Here is a 22145-nt window from a genome sequence, read left to right as displayed (position 1 = left end):
CTTGTTGTGGACGAGATGTCCGGAGGAACCACATGGACAAGTTGTCCGGGGTTGCACTTTTGTGGACGAGTTGACCATGGACCCAAAACAGGGATGGCCAACATTGATCATTGTGAGGTTGTGAAAATGCCATCCCACCTGTAAGACAAAAACTGTGATAGAGCATATCTACCAAAACGGTTTATCAGAATTCTAATGACTAATTTAATGATAAGGACTAATTTTATGTCCCTGACTGTAAACATGGATGCATTTGTCATGTTTTACCTTGAAATAAACCCAACAATGCAATAATCTGAAGTAATTTCAATAAATCTGTTGTTCAAATGTGCTTGAAATCGCTATTATTTTGCTATGACCTTTGAAACCAAGATTTTTTTTATAAATTTTGGGAAATTAGTAAAGTATAGAGAAGGAATGGGGCTGCATATAGCCAGCTGTTTGTCAGTTGTTATTGTCTGCTATAGAAGAAAGGTAAATGGATCGGGATGGAGGGAAAAAAAAAAAAAACTGACAAAGATGATACACATGTAAATTCACAACATTTGGATCAAAGGATAAGAAGACTTAAAAGGAGTGTAACTACCAAATTGCATAAGATACACCCTAATGGAGGCAGACATACACAGTGTGTGTATTATATTCTGTCCGTGAGCAGATGACCACTGGTTCTTTAATATAGAATAACTAATGGAGGGCAAGAACTACTTTGTGTGTTATTAACACCGGCCTCTTCCATGTGTTAGCCATACACATTAACCTCAAGCACGCGTCCTGTGATGTAAAATGGACCACAAAGGGAAACCTAACCATCCATACATCCACTCTCCAACCTGGTCAACCAGAAGCGCCTCCCACAGACTGGCATCCTGATAATTGGCGCGTGCTCATTTGCATGCCGCGCGTCGCGGATATTTATTTAAATTTAATTTCGTCCCCGCACACGGTTGCTCTGCAGGCTTTTGTGCCAAAGTCATATTAACCCCTTGACTAGTTAATATGCAGTGCACGGCGCTGCCCACGCACGATGAATATTCATAGTCGACGGCGTTTTCCGCCGCCGTCTCTCCACCCTTCCTCCCTCCCGCTGTGACGCCGAGCGGAAGACCGGAGGCACGCGACCACTTTCAGATATTTGGCCCCAAAACAAAACTGTTTGTCTCTGGTGTGTGAGTCGACAGACACATAATGACCGACAAGACGCAGCTGCCGAGCAGAGCGCGCGCTCTGAAGGGGAGGGAGGAGAAAATGGTCGTGGCAGGTAAATTACGCACGGTGGCAACTTTCTGAAGTGGGTTAGCTCGCGCACGGTGACCTGTCCGAAGTTTCCGTGACGTGGCAAAAAAAAAACCCACCTGAGAGGGTTCTGGGTTTTAAAAAAAAAAGAAAGAAAGAAAAGTTCCCATCTTCTATTGAGATATAAATAAATTTAAAGTTTCAAATTTAATTAAATCGATCTTAAGGATTAATTGACAGATGCTCCCGTTTCCTGTTGTAATCAGGCCTATATGTCGATTTACTATCGTGGCCTCTGCAAAAAAATAGCCACAATTTTATCACACTATAAATGAATTTGTTTCAAAGTAGAGCGTTTACACCAGAAAAACTGATAACTTTTTGTTCCCATTAACTGTGACTAAACTCATTCTATAATTTAATGGGAAGAAATGTAAATATGCATGCATTTCATATACATATGTCAATTTTAACTGATACCTGCTTAAAATTGGATTAAATTCAACATCTTATCAGTGCTTGCGAAAGAAGCACTGGTAAGACTAACAATATGTCTGGTTTGCACCACTTGGCTGACCGGTGGCATGAAGCCTTCAACTTTTCAAAGTACAAGGTGTTTATTTGTCATCTACAAGCTTTCACAACAGGTAAATGACATTCGGCCCTATTGCTCCAGACTCGTTTTCCTTTTTTATGCTTCACGAAAATAATAAAAAATGTTTAGAACCAATGGGGATCAAGTGGTGTCTTTACGTTTGAAGAATGGTGCAGGGATCAGTGTTACCTTAAATGACCTCATGAAAAGCAATTTAGAGACGTGATTGTTGACTAAACTAATGTTTATGATTATCACAGTTCCAACCTGCCATGTTTGTCAAGTCCTTTGACTCATAAAAAAAAGTGCGCTTTTGAGGCATGGTTGTAAATAATACAGAATAGAATTAATTGTTGTAGTGTTTTAGAAAAGGCATTATGTTTATTTACAAAACGTGATGTTTCAGGTCTCCAGTTCATATTGAGATATGAATTACTTTTGAGGGAATTGCCAGAAATGAAATTAAATGAAATGAGCCTCATATACCAGGATTAAATGACAGCTGGTGCTGATGGAGATCATAGAGTGTCTTTGAAACATCTGCTGGTGTTTAGGCCCACCTCGTTTTGCATTGCCCTTGATGCAAAATCACAAGTTAATCACCAGTTAAAAAATCATTTTTATCTAGTTCTATAGATTTGTTTATTCCGGCTGTTGATGACTGACAAAATACTTTTAAATGTTCTTAGAAGTGTTATTTTCAAAAAGCTATGCTTTTGCAAACTATAGTGATTAAGTGATGTTTTATTATTATTTAAATTTGGAGTCCTTGATATATACAACAAATATGTAGGATTTAGTCTGACCGTGAATAAACTGATAAAAAAATAAACTTCATACAGTCAAGCTCATCAAGTACAATAGCATCCTTATGCAGTCAGGTAAAAAGTAACTGCACCCAAAGAAAAGTCTGACATAATGGACATTAAATACAGCTTCAAATCCATCAGAGTACAAGTTGCAGATTCAATGTAAACGAGCAGAAACTGCTTGAAAAGGTAGTTCACATGTCGTTGACTAAAATAATGATCACTGTAGTTCTGTGGCTTTGGAGGGACAGTAGTGGAAAATGCAAATACTGAATGTATTATTGTACTACAATACTGTTGAAAATTTGGTGTCCATTTTCCATTTAGTTTTGGATCAAATTTAAGTCATGTCACGAACTTAAGTTTGTGCTCAGGCCCACCTCCAATTGTATTAGATTAATCCTTCCATCCATGTTTAGCCGACATATATGTCATTATTATCATTATTTTCTATAAATAGAGTTTACACGTTTGGTTTAGCTGTTTGGAGATCAGTGTGAACAACTGCAGAAAGCTTTGAAATGTTTTTGACACGAAAAAATTTACTAAAAATGAACTAAAATACTGTAAATTTCTTCTTGAAAGTAGCAGTTAATTTTTTATTGCGCGTGTGTGTTGTTATAAGGAGACACCCTTTGCCATTTTCTCTTTGTACGCTTCATTTCTGCTGCGTCATTTGAGACCAAGTTGCAGAACAGGTTGAATCATGTCTGTATACTTTTGTTGCTGGATTGATTTGTAGCTTTGATAAAGAACTAGAAATGTTTTGGAGTTTTTCAAATCTCTCACCGGCCTGTCGTAACCGATAATGTTGTAATATAATATTAAATAATCCACCCACATGTTTCCTAAGCGTACTTCTTAATATTAGGTTTTGAATTGTTGTTTTTTTCACCAGTTACTAAATTCACAGATGTTTTTAGTACAGCAAATTTAAAAGAAACGCACGGTTAATGGGTTTTAAAATAACCTGGCAGGGTTCATTACAGATTGAATTTGCTGTGTTTTACCCTGGTAGATTTTTAGTATTTTAGTTTGGTTTCTAAATAGTCATTGGGCCTGTAAAAACTATATATGTAGCAGTTAATTCAAGTTTATGAGTTAAATGCCGACGCTTGTAGTAGCAATAAAAGCCTGTTTGGACATGTTGTGAGATTGCATTACAAAATACTGATTAAATCAGGACAACCTGTATTCTTGCAAAACATACTGGCACTGAGAAATCGTGACATTCTCTCTTTCCATTTTCTCAGTTTAAATATATAAAATGAATGTATTGTAGTCCTTTTGCCTGCTTTTTGAATCTAATCCTAGTATGTATCACAGTCTTTGCCTCTCATCCTCATCTGTTCTTTGATATCATCCACCTTTTCATCGCACTATTTTGAAACAGGAAGTCTGGTAGGAGTACATCACAAAGGACAAACCTGATGCTGCCAATCTTTCACCTACTCAGACAGTCGTATGCACATAGTGCATTATGGGAGCTTGGTGTGAGAGCATAGGAGGAAACAGTGCCGCAGCGTCCAGGGGCCCATCTGGGCATTATGCGCATGAAGGCTCCGCCCCATCGTAAGTTCCTTCTCCGTCTGTCGAAGCAGCTCGGAGACACCGCATGGCAGAAATCTGTTCCTCCCCTTTCACCGCGCGGGGGGGGGGGGGGGGGGGGGCAGTTTAGATGGGGACAGACTTGTGCTAGCCTGTGCATGTGTGTTAGAATAGCATGCTCCTGTGTTTGGTGGTGTGGGCCAGTAAGCGTGAGTAATTTAAGGATTGCGGGGACAGTCTCCACATATGCCCCATGCAGCCTCAGCCTTGTGTGTCTGTGAGAGCGCACACTCGCCCCCTCGCCACAATGAAGATCACTAATTTTGAAAGTTGCCTCTCGCCCTCCAGCCTCCGTAAAGAAGCTCCTTGTTCCTTGTTCAGACGTCCTGTTGTCCTGCCTTCCCTCCCTTGCTCTTGTCTGTATAATGTACTCTGTGACCTTGGCGAGAATGATCCAGTGGCAGATTGCTACATGGTAGGGGCACAGTAGCTATTATTTTGAGTCAGAGCAGAATAGACTGCCAATATTTCTTCTAAACAGGATGGGGAGGTCAGCTGACCAAAATCAATCTCTGGTTACATGTTTCCCTATAACTCTTAAAAGCAGGTTTGTGGTGCAGATATATTTCTAGCGTTTTTTATCAGTTGTTTCTTTGCCTCGCTGCTTACCCCGCATGCCCTTGTTTTTGGCTTTGCAAAGAGCTTAGAGGGGAAGAAAAAAAAACAAAACATGTAAGCAAGTGAGAAAGCGTGCAAATTAGCTATACAAACATGAGATAAATAAATGAGGGCGATTTGCTCATGGGCAACGCTGTGGCTCACTGATTAACACCCGCTCCCCATTGTGGCAATGCAACCTGAAATATGACGCCTGCTTGCTCTCCCGGTGTCTGTGTGAGGTTATTCTCGGTGATCTGGTTTCCACAGTCAGGCAGGTAAATTGGAAACCCTGAATGGTGTACCATGCATCCTGCTCAGTGCACTCTGTGACAGACCGGAGCGTACTGTGACACACACTGTGTCGAAAATGAATAGATTTCTTCTCATTTCCACAGATCCACCATAATGTTATGACCACTGACAGGTGAAGTAAATAACACTATTTTTTATTTTTTTTTTTTTTTATCAAGTTGTTGCACAGTGAGAACAACAGTTCTGCACAACAGAGCAATAACTTGTTTAGATAAGCCTATATACGTCACTTAACTTTGGAGCACGTCACCATGTTGAATTCTGGGAACGAAGCAAAGCCGGTGGAAGCAGTGTGATGCTTTGGGCAATGTTCTGCTGGAAAATATTGGATCCTGTCAACCATGTGGATGTTGGCTAGAAACCTATATCTAAGCATTGTTGCAGACCATGGACACTGCGTAATGAAAAGGAAAAATATTTAATGATGCCAGCTTCTTTCAACAGAGTTTGAGAATCCCAAGTTTGAGGGCTTGATGTGGCATCTTAATACACCAGGAGATGTACTGGACAAACAAGCATGAGCCATGGCCCAGCCTTACATTTTAGATTATCTAAAGATTTGCTGTCATCCCACAAAACATCTTCAGAAGATGAGTGGAGTCCATTTCTCAGCTGTTTTGGCAGCAAAAGGGGAACGTATGGAAAATGAAACTTGTGGTCATTTTGTTATATTTGTTGATTGGTGTATCTCCTGACCTAGCTGGTTAAGCTCTTTGTTTTAGTATAGTTTGGTAAATATGATGCGTTTTATGTATTTATTTTTCCTTGCCAGATGAAGGCAGCGCCAAATACCCCCCCCCCAGCAAATTAGCTTTTGCAAAAGAATTTTGACCAGGCCCCAACAGGATGTGCCTCCATCTTCCTGGAAGGAGATAATGGAGCCGCTGCTATAGTAAGTGGGCTTCTCCATAGCAACTGTATCCGTTGCTAAGATACAGTATGTATGGGATGCATGGAGAGGTTGAAAGTTGTGCTCTTCATAGTCTGGACAGTTTTCCAACCTTGGACTGTGACAGCTTTAAACACGTGAAATGTGCTGCAACGGCAAGTTGTGTTAAAGACCACAGTAGCATCATTTACTTTACTTACCTCCTACTGTTCTTAAAAATGGACCACCTCCCACCAGTGTTGCCACATTCCTCCCCTCCCCTCTTTTGCCCCACTCCTTCTCGCCCCTACCCATCCTCCAATACAGCAGAGGGTAGTTGGCACCGGTATAAAGCATCAGCCTCCTCCGACGACTCGTGCCTGACTCTCTGCCAACCTGTGTGAAGCTAGAAAGAGGAATGGCAAGAGGGAGGGAAGGGGAAGAGAGAGGGAATGAGAGAATGGATTTTGGAAGGAAATAAAGAGAGCAGCCTGGAAATCGACCTTCCATCACCACTTTTGGCATCCGCAGACAGTACCTCTCCCGTGTCTCAGTCAGAGGAGGCAGCAGCGCTCGGACTTCAGTTTGACGGGTGAGAAACGTGGGATCACGGGTCGAACCGGTGGGTAACAAAGACTAAAAGCCCACCCAAACAAGTCAAACTGGACGTCACTCTCCGCTAAGCAACAGCGAGATTGTTGTGCCCTTAACCTCGTTTCAAACAGACTTGGTTTGGCGTCGGGTCCGATGTTTTGGTCCTGGTCCAACCGCCTACTGCCGCCATGCTAAAAGCAACAAAAGGTGACCAAAGTATTCCGCTTCAATCCGGCTTTACTTTGTATCGTGCTCTGCGTTTTTCAGATATCCTTAAAAACAAAGGCGAACAAAAGAAATTACGCCCATATCTCATCCAAGTTGGGGGCACAAAAAAAAAAGTCCTTTTCATGAATCCTTCCCCCATATTCAGTCTGTATTTCTTCTTTTGTGAGCTCACTCGGTCAACCTCCCTGCTTGTTTTTTTTGTCGTCCTCTATTCTTTCTTTTGCTGGCGTAGAGAGGCAGCGTAGTGAGGGTATTCAAGCCAGCTCTTTTTCGGTGCCTGTGTGTGCTAGATGGGGTAATTCTGGCAGAATGGGTGTGGGCGCTGGTCTGGCGGGGGGGGGGGGGGGATGCTGGACGAGGCACAGTGAAAGAAGCCAGCCTGGCACTGTTTGGACCAGCGCCAGAGGCTCCATGGGAGTCACTCACTGCAGAGGTTGGTGTGCAAGTGATTGTGTGGCTGATTGCATTCCATGTGTGCGTGCAGGCAACCGTGCACGTGTTCGCTGAGAAAAGAGTGAGGGATGATGGGAAGGTGGTGTGAGGAAGAGTGTGAAGCGAAGATGGAGAGCAGCTGAGAGAGCTGAGAGGGCGGGGAAGTTTGGCTGAGAGTTGGCTCTTCTGGACAGTGCTGCGTCGGCATGTTCTTGGCTAACTTCATCTTTATCTCTCTTTTTTTTGTTTATTTGTTTACTTGTTTGCTTTCTGTGTTCTGACTTGGATGGGCTGCCTTTTTATTTTTATTTTTTTTAATATCCTGCCTGAAGGCATGGCATCCTAAAAGCCAAAAGAATCCTTCATTGCATCTCTGCTACCCTCATCTGTTGCTTCTCACTGGCTATTTACTCCTTTTATTGTTTTGGCAGGCTGATCTCTCCTCCTCCCACTTCTCCACCTCCTCTATCGCACACTTCTCTCTCTCTCTATCGCTCTCACATTCTCTCTTTCTCTCGCAGTCATTTGGCAACTTCGCTACTTTTTATCGCCGTGGCCAGAAACAAAAGGACAAGAGGAGCGTGAGCAAGGGATAGTCACTACAAACCCACAGAAGGATGGAAGGTTTCTCCTGTCCTCCCATCGACTCAAGTCACCCCGACGGAGGGAGAACATTTAGCCAGTGCGATTGCTGACATAGATATGCTTTGATTGTGGCTGACTGTGCCCGTGAACATGACCTGGTAGTGCCAAACAACCTGCTGCTAAAAGACAGAACTGTCTCACAACAGGAGGGCAGGAAGAGACTGCCTGAGGGCAGCCAGGCCTCTGTGACATTTCAGTCCTTTATGCTCCTGCAATCTGTTACTGCACTGAAAGAAAAAGAAAAAAAAAACATTTTTGTTGAATATCAGAAAGTGCCCTTATACATCAAGAAGGGCATTATCAACTCAAGTGTGATGGCGTTTCTTTTTTACTTTCCTACATCCTTCAACTACTTCATCCGTGGAGTAGTGGCTTGGAGAAACTGTTTCTTCTTAGCGCTTCTGTGCGGTGTGACTTCATAATAAACTCTTTAAGTCTGAAATAAACTGCAGGTTGTTGCCGTTTGTCACAGTTCGAGATCATCCCTCACCTACCGAGGAAAAAAAAACTAACTATTATGTCTGTATCAGATTTAGAGATTGTTTGTATTCAGGTCAAAGTCACACGCAATATCTGAGCAGCCAGTGAGCAGTCACACATTTTGAACTTTAGAGCAAGCATCCATTATTGGTGTGTGCCTAAGCTCTTAGTGTACCCTGTGGCCTGTTTATCTGTAGACTAATATTAGTGGTTGCAGTACAAACCAGCCTTGCTTAGTGGAGATTTGCACGCTAAGTCACCTCAGTCTTCTTAAACCCTAATCCTCCTCACACATCTGTGGGCTACACACACACACACACACACACACACACACACACACACACACACACACACACACACACACACACACACACACACACACACACACACACACACACACACTTCCTTTTTAGAGCTTAATACCATGCAGCACAGTTGGCAGCAGAGTACCACCTCTCAGCACTCGAGTTTGTTTTACTTATTGGGTATTTTTAACATTACTAAGATTAGGACAGCCCTGGATCCCTCCCGTGCATGTGAGGGGATACAAGTCCCATTAAGAGTTGACACCACTTTGCTCTGTTCACAACCCGTGGCACCAAATACGATTGCTTTCAATGCACACTGCAGTGAGTGAGCAACCGGAAAGTGACTGTTTCATTGTGTTTAATTGTGGGTATTGAGGAGAGGACAGCAGGGATGGGATAGCGGTCAAAGCTGTGTAATCCCTTAACTGTCTTCCTGCACAGAAGCCTCTGGCTCTGATCCGTTGGCCCGGGTCATCCTGTAACGAAGTGAAGACCTAGGAGGCCGACTTCAAGCCACTAATGGGCCTCTTTGCTCACAAGCTGTAATTTGTACCAGTGCAACACAGTGTTGTGATCTGATAACATATTTGCACACTGTTTTCCTTCACAGACAAGCATGCAGTCAATGGGAATCCAACTGTGGAGCCTTTTCCAGAAGGCATGGAAACCATCATGTTTGGTGAGACTGCACAATCACACGTTTAAGAAATCAAAAAATAATCCAATATGGAAACCTCATTACCAGTTTGTGGTCGATAACACATTTTGGTGAAACGCTGGTTCTGTCACAGCACAGACAGTCTAATTATCCATGTGTTTATGTGCTGTGCGTGTGTCCAGGAATGGGCTGCTTCTGGGGAGCTGAGAAACTCTTCTGGCGGCTTCCAGGAGTGTTTTCCACCCAGGTGGGCTATGCCAATGGTTTCACACCCAACCCCACCTACCATGAGGTCTGCTCAGGTACTGCACTTTGCTCTCTTTTTATTTTTTATTTTTTTACCCCCCCCCCCCCCCCGACACACACACACACACACTTTGATTCATATTAACCAGTGCTCTCCTGTGAGGAAATGAAGTGACTTGGCGGTACACTTCAGTGTGTGATGAGTCAAGTTTCAAGAGACCACAATTTGCAAAGGACGAAGAAAAAGATAGGGTTTGAAAGATTGTTTTAAGTAGAGCTTGCATCCTCTTGCTCTTTTCCTTCATCTGCAGTCAACTACTCAGAATGCACTGCTCCAGATGGGCTACACCCCCCATCCCCACCCCCCTATGACCTACTTGTAAGGATTGGGCTCTGTACTTTGCTGTACTGCGGCGTTTTCGCCAACAGAGGTTACTGTGTACGAAGCACCATAAATGGGCTTCTTTCCCATGAAAATAAAATTTGGCAAACGTATTGAAGACATGAGCATTAATTCCGTTTGCCGTTGAGGATGTTGAAAATGTTTGCTTACCTGTCCGGGTCCCTGAATTTGTCTGTTTGGGTTTCTCTCAGTACGCTACTAGATAAATGGGGACTCGATATATAATTTAAATGAGTCAGCTGCGTCTCACTTCGTGTCCCTCTTTTGCTTTTCATGAGACTGGAGACAGCTTTAGTTTGAGCCTTCTCCATCTCTCAGCGCACATCATTGCAGGCAGGCACAGAGTCTATGGGGAGACCCTGCATGTGTGGGGGGGTATGCCCTGAACTTTGGCTGGCAGATCTTGTGAGACATCCACAAGATTTCTATGTTTGCCTCCCAGTCCCCACTTTCCATCGGCCTCTCACAAGATGGTCAACTATTGAAGAAGATGGAGATGAAGGAAAAAAGAATGCTGCAAGTGAAAAAACGTGGGAGGAAATAAACTTTTTAGCGGAAAGAAAAATTGAGTAGGGGGGGGAAAAAAAGTGTGAGAAAGAATGGTTACCTGTCCATTGGCTGAGAGGGTGCAGGCATCGCTCCAGTGGCCATGACGGAGCAGAACACTGCGACGGCATGAGACCGAGGAGCTGTCAACACAGCCAAGGCAGGACAGACAGACAGAAAGAAGAGGTTGATGGAACTGTCAGAAGAGCCTGGAAAGGATAGGACGGGCAGACAGGTGGATGGTCTGACAGACAGAAATAGAGGTTGAGGTGCAGTCAGATTTGTCTTGGGAGGACAAACACAGACAGGTGAGAGTGGAGAGGACATGACTATATAACCAATCACTATTTTAACCTCATCTGCTTCACTGTACAGTCCATTTTGCACCATGTTTGTTGTAAAGAATCAAAAGTCTGCTGATGCTTGACCCTTACAGTGCTCGATGAAATTAAACCCATTTCTCAAAAAACGGCAACACAACAACATGTTAAACTTTAGGGACGATCCCCAAAATGTCAACTTTAGTATTTTCTGGCATCATTAAAATTGAGACATTTACGTACGGTTGACATAACGGGACGTGTTGTAAACAAGTTAGTTCTGCCTATTGTTGAAAATTCCTGCAGTGTTGTCTCCTTTTAAAACAGACATGTGGTTGTTTTGGGATGTTTTGTAGTGGTATGACAACAAAACACTTATTCTCTGTGTTACTTCAGGTACTTTTACAGACATCAGTTAGATCTGAATAATGTGTTTTTTCAGTTTCTGAATACTTGAACAAGTGCCGTACAAAGGTTCAAGTTAGTCCTATTTTAGTCAATTTTGAGCAAGTTTCTAAACCACCTAGATTTAACTCCAGTAATATGTAAATGCTCAATTTTCTACTATTGTTTTACAGATACCCTCTTGAATTATTATTATTATTATTATTATTATTATTAAACTCTGGAGTTGTCCACTTTTTTGCTTTTGTGTTTCGGCAGTTTTATTCGCTGTGACTCAAATCATTTGTAGCACTGAGCAGTTAAATTGACTTTGCTGTGTGTGTGGTGCTGAAATGGAAAAGATAATTGTGCCATTTTATTGCTTTGTGTTGTTTTCACTCTGATCGATCACAACTCGCGCCAGCAGCGGCTTATGAGAGAAATGTCACAGCCCAGGCACAATTCATGCTTTACCCCATGTGCTTTTTCTTCGGCAGCGTCAATTTGAAGTCACATTTTTTGAGAAACAACAAAATGGCTCTGTAGCAGCCTCTATAGGTACGCCATATTCCCCCAGACAAAAGCATAATCTTTAGAAATGACATTAAATACACTCCTTTTGTTGCTTAGGAGTTAAAGCTGGTAAAGTAAAAAATTTCAATAGTTGAACAGGTGCTGGTCTGTCTGTTTAAACTGCAGAAAACAATTAAATAAAATAAAAAGTGTAACAGGATGTCATATTGATTTGTAAGGCTGTAATCACCCAGAAGGCTTTTCACCGTGCTGAAAAGTGCTTCAGCCAAACACTGCACCTCTGGCAGCTTTAGTGGTCTTTGTCATCTCTCATCCTTTCTCCCTTTTCATACAGAACAAGCCTCAAGAGTAATTTCATATAGTCACCTTTTTTCCCCCAACTGTTCTCAGCAACAGCTTTTTCTGATGTCGTATTTCCAGATTTCTTGTATTTTTAAATTATTGCTATTATTTTCCTGCAGCCATAACCCAACTTAATCTAATCAACAAAAAGCATATAGGATGATAAAGTTGTTTAATGTTTCATGCTGTAGAAAGGTTTTAACATAAACAGTGACGTTGTGACAGATTGCTTAAAAGCACTGAAAGATGTGCTGTTCAGAACTTGGGTTAAAACGGGTGAAGCTGTCGATGTTAATTTGACGTGAAATCGTCCTTGCAGTGTGCAGAGTGTCACTTTGTGACACGGAGTCAGTCTCAGACTGGATGCATGATTTTGACAGTCATTCTCCCATTATCTGCAATGCACCTGGTGCATCTCAAGGTTTTGGCATGTGTGTGCATGGGATATATAGTACTAGTGTAAGCATTTGGGAGCAAAGTCTCCTTTTATTTATGAATACATCGATGCTTATGGTGAGAATTTGATCACCATTGTTTCCACTATATATGCATGCGTGTGCCTGTGCAGGTGCACCTGTGTGTGAGACCTAAAGCAGCCCCCAGTTTGAGAATGCCTGCAGGCAGCATGTTGAAGCTTCGGGGTCCTGGCAGCTGCAGACAGGAGCGAGAGACTGTGTGCTTTTGGCAACCTCCACCATAAGCTTAACCTTTGCAGTGCCTTTTCCCTCTCTCTGTAGCTCTGTCTCTCTCTCTCTTTCCCTTGTCATTGTGCCATAAGCAACAACACTGCTGTGTGGATTCAACCTGAGCAATTTCTTACCTGTGGCACTGCAGTCGGTGGCATGCACATCCCGTACCCAAGTATAGCTACTAGTGCTTTATTCTTGATATTGGTGACATTTAAATTATTTGATTCATGATAAAAGTCATTTTTTTTATGTCCAGCCTTTATGATTAACTGAAAGGACCTTGTGAAAGCTCACAAAAAAAAAAAAAAGCTGTCTTATTTCTAACTAAATCAGTTTTGTAAATTGTCCCCAGGTCTGACAGGACACACCGAGGTGGTGAGAGTGGTCTTCTCCCCTAAAGACATCAGTGTTGAGGAGCTGCTGAAACAATTTTGGGAGAACCACAATCCTACACAAGGTAGCCACACACACACACACACACACACGCACGCGCGCGCGCAGCACACATACCCCAAAGTCGCCCTAAAATAAGACCCGTCCCAGGGGGCACGGAGTGTATTAGAGCAGAAGGATGATGCCCAGACGTGTGCCTGCGTGTGCATTGTGGTGGGGGGAGGTCTCAGGGGTGTAAGTCAACGCCAGACTGTGTTAATGTGTCTGAGATCCAGCCATCCATGGAGAGACACACCAGTGTGGTGCATGTTCTTGCCCAGTCGTGAAAAAATCTCTTGCTGAGCATGTGCTTGGCATGTACTATTTCCAATATGAACCAGCCTTTGCCATTCCTGCACATGCTTCTGACTGATGTAATGATGATACTGATCTTAATCTTCCTGTCTTGTTTTTAACCTACTGTCCTCACTGCATTTCATTGACCATCATTCCCTTTTTAGCAATCAGGAAGTTGTCAATCGCAAGATTCTGGTGAATTCCGCATAAAGTTTGCTGTGATGGAGAAGCGTTTCACCTAATTAATTCATACGGTTGGTTTGCGATCCATATTCCTGTGCTACATACTTTATACAGCGTACCACAGTTGTGCCACCCACTCACATACACATCCATGTACACATACGCATCCAGCACCACCAAGAACCCCCATCCCCCACAACCTATTTCTTCAAGCCTTGTGCTCTCTTGTTTTCTATGCTCACTGGAGGAGGTGATGTAAGAACATTAATGCACCAGGAGGACACATGGAGGGTGCGTGTGTGCATGTGCGTGTGTGCATGTGCATGTACTTTTAAAAGGGAGAGAGAGAGAGTGAGAGAAGCAAAAAGGTACTCTGCTCACTCATATTGAATGTAGGGAGTGCCATGACAAGTTTGGAAGAGGTGGATCAAAGATTCATAGGCCCGACCTTCAGCGTTAAAACAGGCTTGTGAGGGTGTACACACACACACACACACACACACACGCACGCGCACGCGCACCTGAACGAGAAAGCCCACCACAGTTCCGTCATCCCTTTTGCATCTGTCATGATTGCTTTCTCATACACTGTGTGACCTAAATACACTGAAGCGTCTGCCATGTTTGCGTATCTACCACAACTGCTTGGATATATAAACATGAAAGATGACTTGACGGCATTTTTCACATTCCCCCTTTGAATGTTTGGGTAGACTTCGGTTTGTTATAGGAGATGGGGAAGAAGACTCAGTTGATGTCTGATGTTCAATCAAAAGACATCACGACCTCTTTATCAGATGAGGTTCTCCCCGTGTTCGCCGTATCCACGTCTCTCTACGGGCAAAGGCACAGGCAGAGTCGAACCGGCACGCCACGGGGCAAACGCAGTGAGGCCAAAAGAGTAGTCATGCATTTCCCCTGACTCACTGCCTTGTCTCATCTCATGTTTTATTAATAGCATGCAGCTTATTGTCTATTCACTCTGTTTGTTGTTTTTTGGGGGGTTTTTTTTGTCACAGTTGAGTTTGGCGACATATTTTGAAATAACCACAAACTCAGATGTCCATTTTTTATTTTTTTATTTTTTTCCTTGGGAGTGTTGCTCCTTGCGCGTGACTTAAATGTGAATCCCTGCCGTTTCTCTCCTCTCAGATTCTGGGTTCACGTGTAGCAGAAATTCCTCTGATTTGACAAATGTAGCGTGGAGTGGTGGAAAGGGGCCCGCTGGCTGTGCCTTCACGCATGCTTAAGCTCCAATTTATTCTGTCCACCTTAGAGCTGGGCTTAAAAGAGAATGGCGAAATTAAGGAAGTTCACTCTTTTCCCTTTTAACTGCGCAGATTCGCTAGAGATTGCATATGGAGACGGGCCCTGCAGCATTATGAATTCTGTTTTCTCCTGATGCATATCAACACGGAGCACAGGTTTTTATATACTTAGTGCTGGCATGCATGTGGAACTATGCACAGGTGCATATTCAGATGCACGTAACGCTTCCTTTTAATGCGTGTATGTGGGTGTGTGCATGCACATATGTGTGCGTGTATGTGTTTTGATATCTGTGCCTCTCTGCTTTGCCTCAGTTCAAAAGGGTTTAGTCCCGACAACGTGATGTCGGGCTGCGTCAGTTCCACCAATCCCGGCCTGGATAGCAACATTAGCAGCCAATCAGAAACTCCCAGCAGCCTTTGCTGTGTGCCCTCTTTCCATATTCAGCAACACTAGTCTCAATCTGCCGGCTTCCCTGGGATGTTGCATAAAACCCCCATTCAACACGCTCCCGTATTATAAGTTTCTTATGTCGACGCTAAGACAACTCCTCAACTGTGCAAACCTTCACACGGGCGCACCAAAAAACTCGAGCTCGGTCAAACTCTTTCCCAGTTGAAAGGGCATCAGAAGCAGCCTTTCTGTTTCGACGGAATGGTTGAAAACATCACTCGGTTTAGCAGAACTAATGTACAGATGCAAATGCGTCTTGTTGTGGTTTCACGTAGCACTGACACATTCCTCCATGCAAACGCACACTGTTGACCTCATAGTGGGCACATGTGGCCCGTATGCACGTGTGGGCATGACGCCAGCTTACAGCGGCACTGCTGACTTTTTACATGTCATTAAGCTTAACAAGACGCACGTAGCACTTGCAGACGATGCTCACAGCTGCACAAGTGGCATATCAGTTGGGTACACGCTTGTTACTGAGGCCTGTAGGCCCTGTTCTTTCTTTTACTCGCATCGGGAGATAGGACAGAAGCATCTTGTCTGGCTGATTCCTTTACCTGCCAACCAATCAGTTCTTCGCTCGAGTTCTTCTGTAGTTGCCCTACCACAGTTTATCGACTTCAACTTGAAGTCATCAGTGCTCTTGGCCTTTTTTTTTTTTTTTTTTTTAGTGATTTATTTTTCTTCCTTTCTTTACTTCTTTCATCCACGTTTGCACATTCTCTCCCAGATTGCCTTTCCCCCTCCCCGACCCATACTCCCTCTCCCATTTCACCTGTACCCTCCGCCCCTTGTCCTCTTTGCGGTGAGCAGCACACCGAGGTGGGTGAGTGAGCAAACGGCCCAAAGCCCATCAGTACATCCGCAGAGCAGCACCGTGAGTCGACCGCTCCCTGAGGCCGTCCGCTCATCACACAAACACACTCACATCCACTCACTCCTCTTTTATCTCTTAGTCACTCTCCACTCCTCCTCCTCCCCCATTCCTCATCCTCCCTTCCCCCTTTCCTTGCTCTCCCATGTCTCCCTTCATCCCGCCACCCCCCTCTGCCGCCCTTCATCTTAACAACCAAGGCTTTTCCCCTCTTCATTGTTTCCTTCTCTTTCCTTTTCGTCCTTTACTTCCTCTTCCTTTTTTCCTCCTTTTTTTTAGTTTTTGTGGCCGTGCAGTATTTATGATTTGGGTTGCGGATGCTGCATCAGTGAGCAGGCATTACAGTCATATGCCAATAGACACAAAAACACAAATGCACAGCTAAAATGGCCGATGCATCTGTCCTCATTTGATAACATCTGCACGTATATGCATGCTCGCCCTTGTACGTAGGCATTCATATTGTCACAAAAAGGCAGATCTATTTTACAGTTGAGTATAATTCAAAAACGACTGATAATGGTCTCTTTTATGCATTTCAGCCTTGAGGTTGAACGATTTATCAGAAAATCACTTTTTATACCACCCAGCGTTTTGCTTTCGCTGCTTGCAATACACTTTTTTTTTTTTTTTTAAGCTTACCATATGAAGTATTAATTGATTTTCAAATATATGCTATAACTGCTATGGTCACATCACAGCAATGATGTGAATCAAGCTGTCTTCCATTTGACTCATGCTGGTGGCGGTTACTTTATGACAACTGAAATGAGCATGAATATTCTTTTATGTAATAGCTTCAGCCCAGCTGGCTGCGACACACGCCAATTCCCCGTTGGGGTACCCCCATGTCATCCTGTGTCACCACATCCCTCAATTTTAGGGGTGCCCCTGCCATCTAAAGGCAAACCCCACAGGAGCTGACCTTGACCTTTGACCTGTGACCTCTGCCACCCCCACAACCTAATCCAAATGCATTTTCTCCTCTGTGGTTGGCTGTGGATAGCATGCTCATTACCAGGTGTCGGTTATTACACCCTCACACATGCTGACAACCCTAATTTATGGAGATTGCGGCACGTGTGTGCACAGTGTGGGGGTTGAATTCTGCATGTCCATTTGATTATACAGAAATTATAAAATTTGTAAACTTTTTTAGGTGTCTTTTTATGCTTGGAAAGCATTGTCTCGTGACTTTTTTTTCAGGAAAATAAGTTGTGTATTTGAAAAATCAATATTTTTCTCAACCAATTTGCCTCCAAGAAAGTAAAACTGCTCATATTTGATTAGCTATCGAATATCAATGTTTTAAGGATTGCTATTGTCAATTTTTTAGAAATTTAGAAAATAATGTTCTTGTTTTTTTTAATAGTATTAAATATATCAACTTTATGTCAATGCATAGGTGTGAGAATAGTTTGAGAAAATAATCATAATAGCTTGCCACGCCTGTTGAAACAGTTGACCTTAATGCTGTCTAATGGTAGACAAGGGTGGAAATAGAGGAATCCAAATCACGCTAATATCCGGACAGATTGCAATACAACAGGAGAGCAAGCGCTGCTGGTTAGACTTAGGTGCAGCTAAAAATACACAGTTATGGGCCAGAGTCACTGTGCTCTGACAACATGCCCAGGAACATGAAGTGATCACGTTAGATAGCAGTGCTCTAGTATAGAAATGATCAAATTCAAACTAAGGAGTGAGAGGAATTGGATTGTTGTTCCTGATTATGACTGTAATCTACACCTCTCCATTAGTGGAATTCACACAAACGCTCATAGCTCTGATTTAACATATCCTCCGTATGTGTTGTGTCACTGACGGCCAGAAGAGCATTATTTTCTGTTTCGCGTTGCAAGTCCCTTTATCTCACATACTCACTCTTTTAGATGTGTCTGTGTACGTATACAGTATGTTTGTGTGTGTGAGCCCATGTGTTTGCACGTGCAGCGGAGTGTATGTGTGTGTCCGCTGGGGATGCTCTCACCATCCCAACTCCATATTCTGCCTCTGTCTCCAGCGCGTCAGGAGCGGCTTACATAAGAACAGAGCAAAAATAGCAGCTAAGAGTGGAGAGGAAGAGAGAGCTCTGCTGGCACGCACACAGTCGTAGCGGGACCGCCGGGCACGGCACATCCCTCAGTACCATCACACACTCAGGGAAGACTGCAGTTATCAGGCCCTATTCCAGTGTACTTTTTCTTTTTTCTTTCTTTTTTTTGACAATAGTGCAAATGACAACTCCATCAACACCATCAAATCTCTGGTGACCCTTCAGCATTGACGCAAGGCATTGTTGAAACTCCCTCCCGACCGTGCGAATATTGCATTGAATCAGTGCTTAAAGATGGTGAGAGGGTAGGAATAAATAGGTAAAGGAACAAGAAAAAGAAACCGTCTTAGATTGTTCATTAGTGCTCACTCTGCTGCAGTCTAATTGGTACGCAATGCCAAGTGAAGTAATTCTGAATTCTCTTCAGATGTTTTTCCTCCATGCTCAGAAGCCCGCAAAAAGTCACCAATTATGCAGAAACATTTCTTAATTGCGGACACTGACAATAGCCTGACTGCTGAAATGTTTGTTATTCTTTCTTCTGTGTAATTAAACGAGTTCCCCTTTTTCTTTTTTTTTTTCTTCTTTTTTTTGGCCTCATTTGCAGTCTTTTCTTGTTTTACATCTATTTGAGTGCTGGTATGCAGGGGCAGCGGGGTGGCTCAAAAAGACCAGTGAGTGAAGGATAGTGCCATGAAGTACATTTTGGAGTTTAGGCCAATCTCCCGGTATTGTTAACGAGTGATGGATCGCTGTGTGAAAAGATGCCTGGGAGAAGATCCCTGAGGTCAAGTGTTCAGTTCCACGGAGACCCTGGAAGGACAAGTCTAGTGTGCCAAGCATCCATAGATTGTCCTCACTCTCCCTTTTGCAGGTAATTCCCACCTTCATCTCTTCGTCATCTATTCCGTCCTCACCTATTTTTGTTGAATGTCCTTTACCTTGGAACTGAAAATCGCATGTCTGGCGATGCTTTGCACAAGTTGACCCCTTGTCTCACCACTCTCAAGCATATATACTCAAGAGGCAAAAATAGCTAGAATTTGAGTTAGGAAGGCAAGAAGAAAGAGATAAGGTGGGAGCCAAAGGAACATTATATATTAGCAGTGATAGCTGAAGGGGTAAAAAAAGGAAGGTGTAGCCAGTGGGAAGTGGGAAAAATAGCAGGCTTTTATCCCCAACAGCCAACAGGGACATGCTGAGTGGAACCATTTTTTGGTGTAAGGGTAAACACTGGAAAAGATTTTACAGAGTTGCAAGAAATCTCAGTGGGTTTGAAAACAACAAGCCTAAAAAGTGAATGCGTGTACATTTGGGCACACAGGTTTGTGCATTAACATCAGCCAAAGAGACAAGCTACTCCCCCTCCAAGACTTTAGGTACCCAAACGCCCTCCCACTTTGTCTGGGCTCTGGCTTTCATTCTTGTTAAAGGGACTATTTTAATGTTACGGTTTGGGGGTGGGGGGTAATTAATTAATATTTTTGGCTTTTGTAGGCACAGGTCAGTGACCCCGAGAGGCAGCGCGTGTGTCTGTGTGTGTGTGTGCGCGTGTGTGACCCGTAGCCCCTCCTCCTCTGTCCACCCCCATTACCCTCTGCTTTCAGAGGCAAGGCTCTCATGCATAATGCAGAGAGAACAGGGAGGCTCTCATTAATAATTACTGCCGCCTTTGATGGATAGAGAAAATAACGAAGGGGGCTGTTAAAAATGGAGAGAGCAGGAGAGACGGTGGAGGTGGGAGGGGAAGAATTTGAGTTTTTTGGGGTGGTATTTGTTGCTGCTGTAGTTCTTTGAGGACTGAATGCTTATGGGGATGGATTTGGAGTTCGTATAATCAAAAGCAAGACTGATATTTTGGATGGTTTTAATATTTTGATTAGGGAGTAGCGCCTCTTCTGATGGTGGATGGATCTCAGAAGATGAGATGAATCTTAATTGTGTCTGAAGCTACTATTACCACTCAAGGGTGTTTGTCCCTTGACTTTTCTTCTGATAGGCCGTGTCATCAGATATTTCTTTGTGATGAAAAGCTTTTGTCATTTTTACTTATTTTTTGGAAAATATGAGATCTTAAATGTCTTTCCTGCTACTTTGAGGATTAATGCTGTTAAGTGACAAAAGCGCTTTAATCAAATTGCAGCAGTCGAACCAGCAGTTTGGTGATATACGATGGGCTTTCTTTATCCTCATTAATATGCGTTATTTGTCCATACATGATCTTGCACATGCAAAAGCAGGTCTACATGTGTGTGGTTGGGGTGGTCAGCATCACGAGTCAGCATGGAAGGTCAGGGGCAACAGCAAAACTACAAGACCCCTGCCAGACAGCCAATCACAGTAAAGGCTCTGGTGGGCAGCCAATGGCAGAGTGGCTTGGTGGCCTTTGATAGAGGGGCAACCATTAGCCTCGTCACTGAACAACAGCGCTGGGGGCAAGATGGCCGACTTCCAACACTGCAGAGATGGAGAGAAAGAGGGTGAGGGTAGAGATGGCTGCAGAGACATGGGGAGACAAATGCATTGGCTGTTAGGCAATAACATGAATTGAAATATGGATTAAGTGTTTGTGAAATACAAGTAGGTTTAGATAGTCCATTGTTGGAGTAATAAGAAATAAAGTTTCAAGCAACCGACATCCAAAAATGCTCAAACAGTATACATGTGATTGTTTTTGTACTTGACCGTTATTACTCAAAGTAGAGTGCTGTTGCTGCTGGTTTGACCAGGAATGTCTTTATTAAATAAATAAATCACAATTTTAAATGTGTATTTTTGTGTTTTACTATAAAGTGTTTAAAAAAAAAAAAAATGGATTGCTAATCTTTCTACGCTTCTGTACCAGCTTCCTTCGACACATCAATTTACATCAATCCCAGCTAGCACTGGCAGGATACATCACAGGGCTAACACACAATTGGCCAAACACAGTTAAGAGTTTCCAGTTTTACCTAACTAGCATGCATTTGGATTGTGGCAAGTACCCAGAGAAAACTGACCCTGGCACAACATGCAAATTCTACCCAGAAAGGCCCACAGCCTGTCGATCAAGCCTGGTTTTTTTTCACTGTCAGTCGACGGTGCGAACCACTTCATCATCAATGCCTGCTCGAATATTATCTGGCCTTTTGTTTGGTGTTTGAATATTACAGACCAAGCTTATTATCCAAAGCAGCAATCTAACTTAAACATTTTTTTTTTATAAAAAAAATCAGGATCCAGTCTTTGAGCTAAGATGCACTAAAGATATGGATTTGTATTTATTGCAACTAAATAATCTAATGGCTGGTCTTCTTTATGTTTTTATATATATATATATATGTTTAAAAGAAAAGTTTGAGTCACAGGAGTCAACACAATTGACATACTACCCTGCACAGATCACAGTGATAAACAATTACTCACAAGCAGAACAAAGTTGCCTCTTAACAAGCCTGTCTTTTGGTTTTGGTAAAAAGTCAAAGTATCCAGAGAGAATCCTTGCTGGTATAAGCAGAACATGAAAACCCAGAAAGGCCCCTATCCTGAAGACAAACTTTGGTATCTGCACTGAGGTGTGACAGTACTCACGTCTCTTTTTGTTAGATTTAAAAAAAAAAAAAAAACTAATTCACTAAAGTTCACTGTGGAACTCCTGCTACAATAGCTGGGATATCACAGTTAAATTACCACGACGCTGGTTTTATTTGTGGCAGATTTTGAATGCACTTCGAGTATTGCACTGCTTTGTAAAGCTGATGC

At 43.0% G+C, this 22145-nt stretch overlaps 1 protein-coding gene across 6 annotated transcripts in view; it reads left to right on the top strand.

Annotated features, from left to right (window-relative positions):
* Positions 1-1037: 1037 nt before the first annotated feature.
* The window catches only part of msrab (methionine sulfoxide reductase Ab), a 38790-nt gene continuing 17682 nt past the window's right edge, over positions 1038-22145 (top strand). The window contains exons 1-5 of one of the 6 annotated variants that reach the window (XM_080479970.1): positions 1165-1261; positions 4034-4212; positions 9326-9394; positions 9556-9675; positions 13190-13294. In XM_080479970.1, coding sequence (XP_080336096.1) covers positions 4188-4212; positions 9326-9394; positions 9556-9675; positions 13190-13294 — 319 coding nt within the window. In that variant the 5' untranslated portion in view covers positions 1165-1261; positions 4034-4187. Of the gene's footprint in view, positions 1262-4033; positions 4213-6351; positions 6651-7108; positions 7284-9325; positions 9395-9555; positions 9676-13189; positions 13295-22145 lie in introns of those variants that run through there. The other 5 variants (XM_080479969.1, XM_080479972.1, XM_080479973.1 and 2 more) reach the window with 5 other exon arrangements.

The sequence above is a fragment of the Lipophrys pholis genome, assembly GCF_963383615.2.
Source record: "Lipophrys pholis genome assembly, chromosome: 14".
Lineage (NCBI taxonomy): Eukaryota > Metazoa > Chordata > Actinopteri > Blenniiformes > Blenniidae > Lipophrys > Lipophrys pholis.
This window is presented reverse-complemented; position numbering and strand designations above follow the sequence as displayed.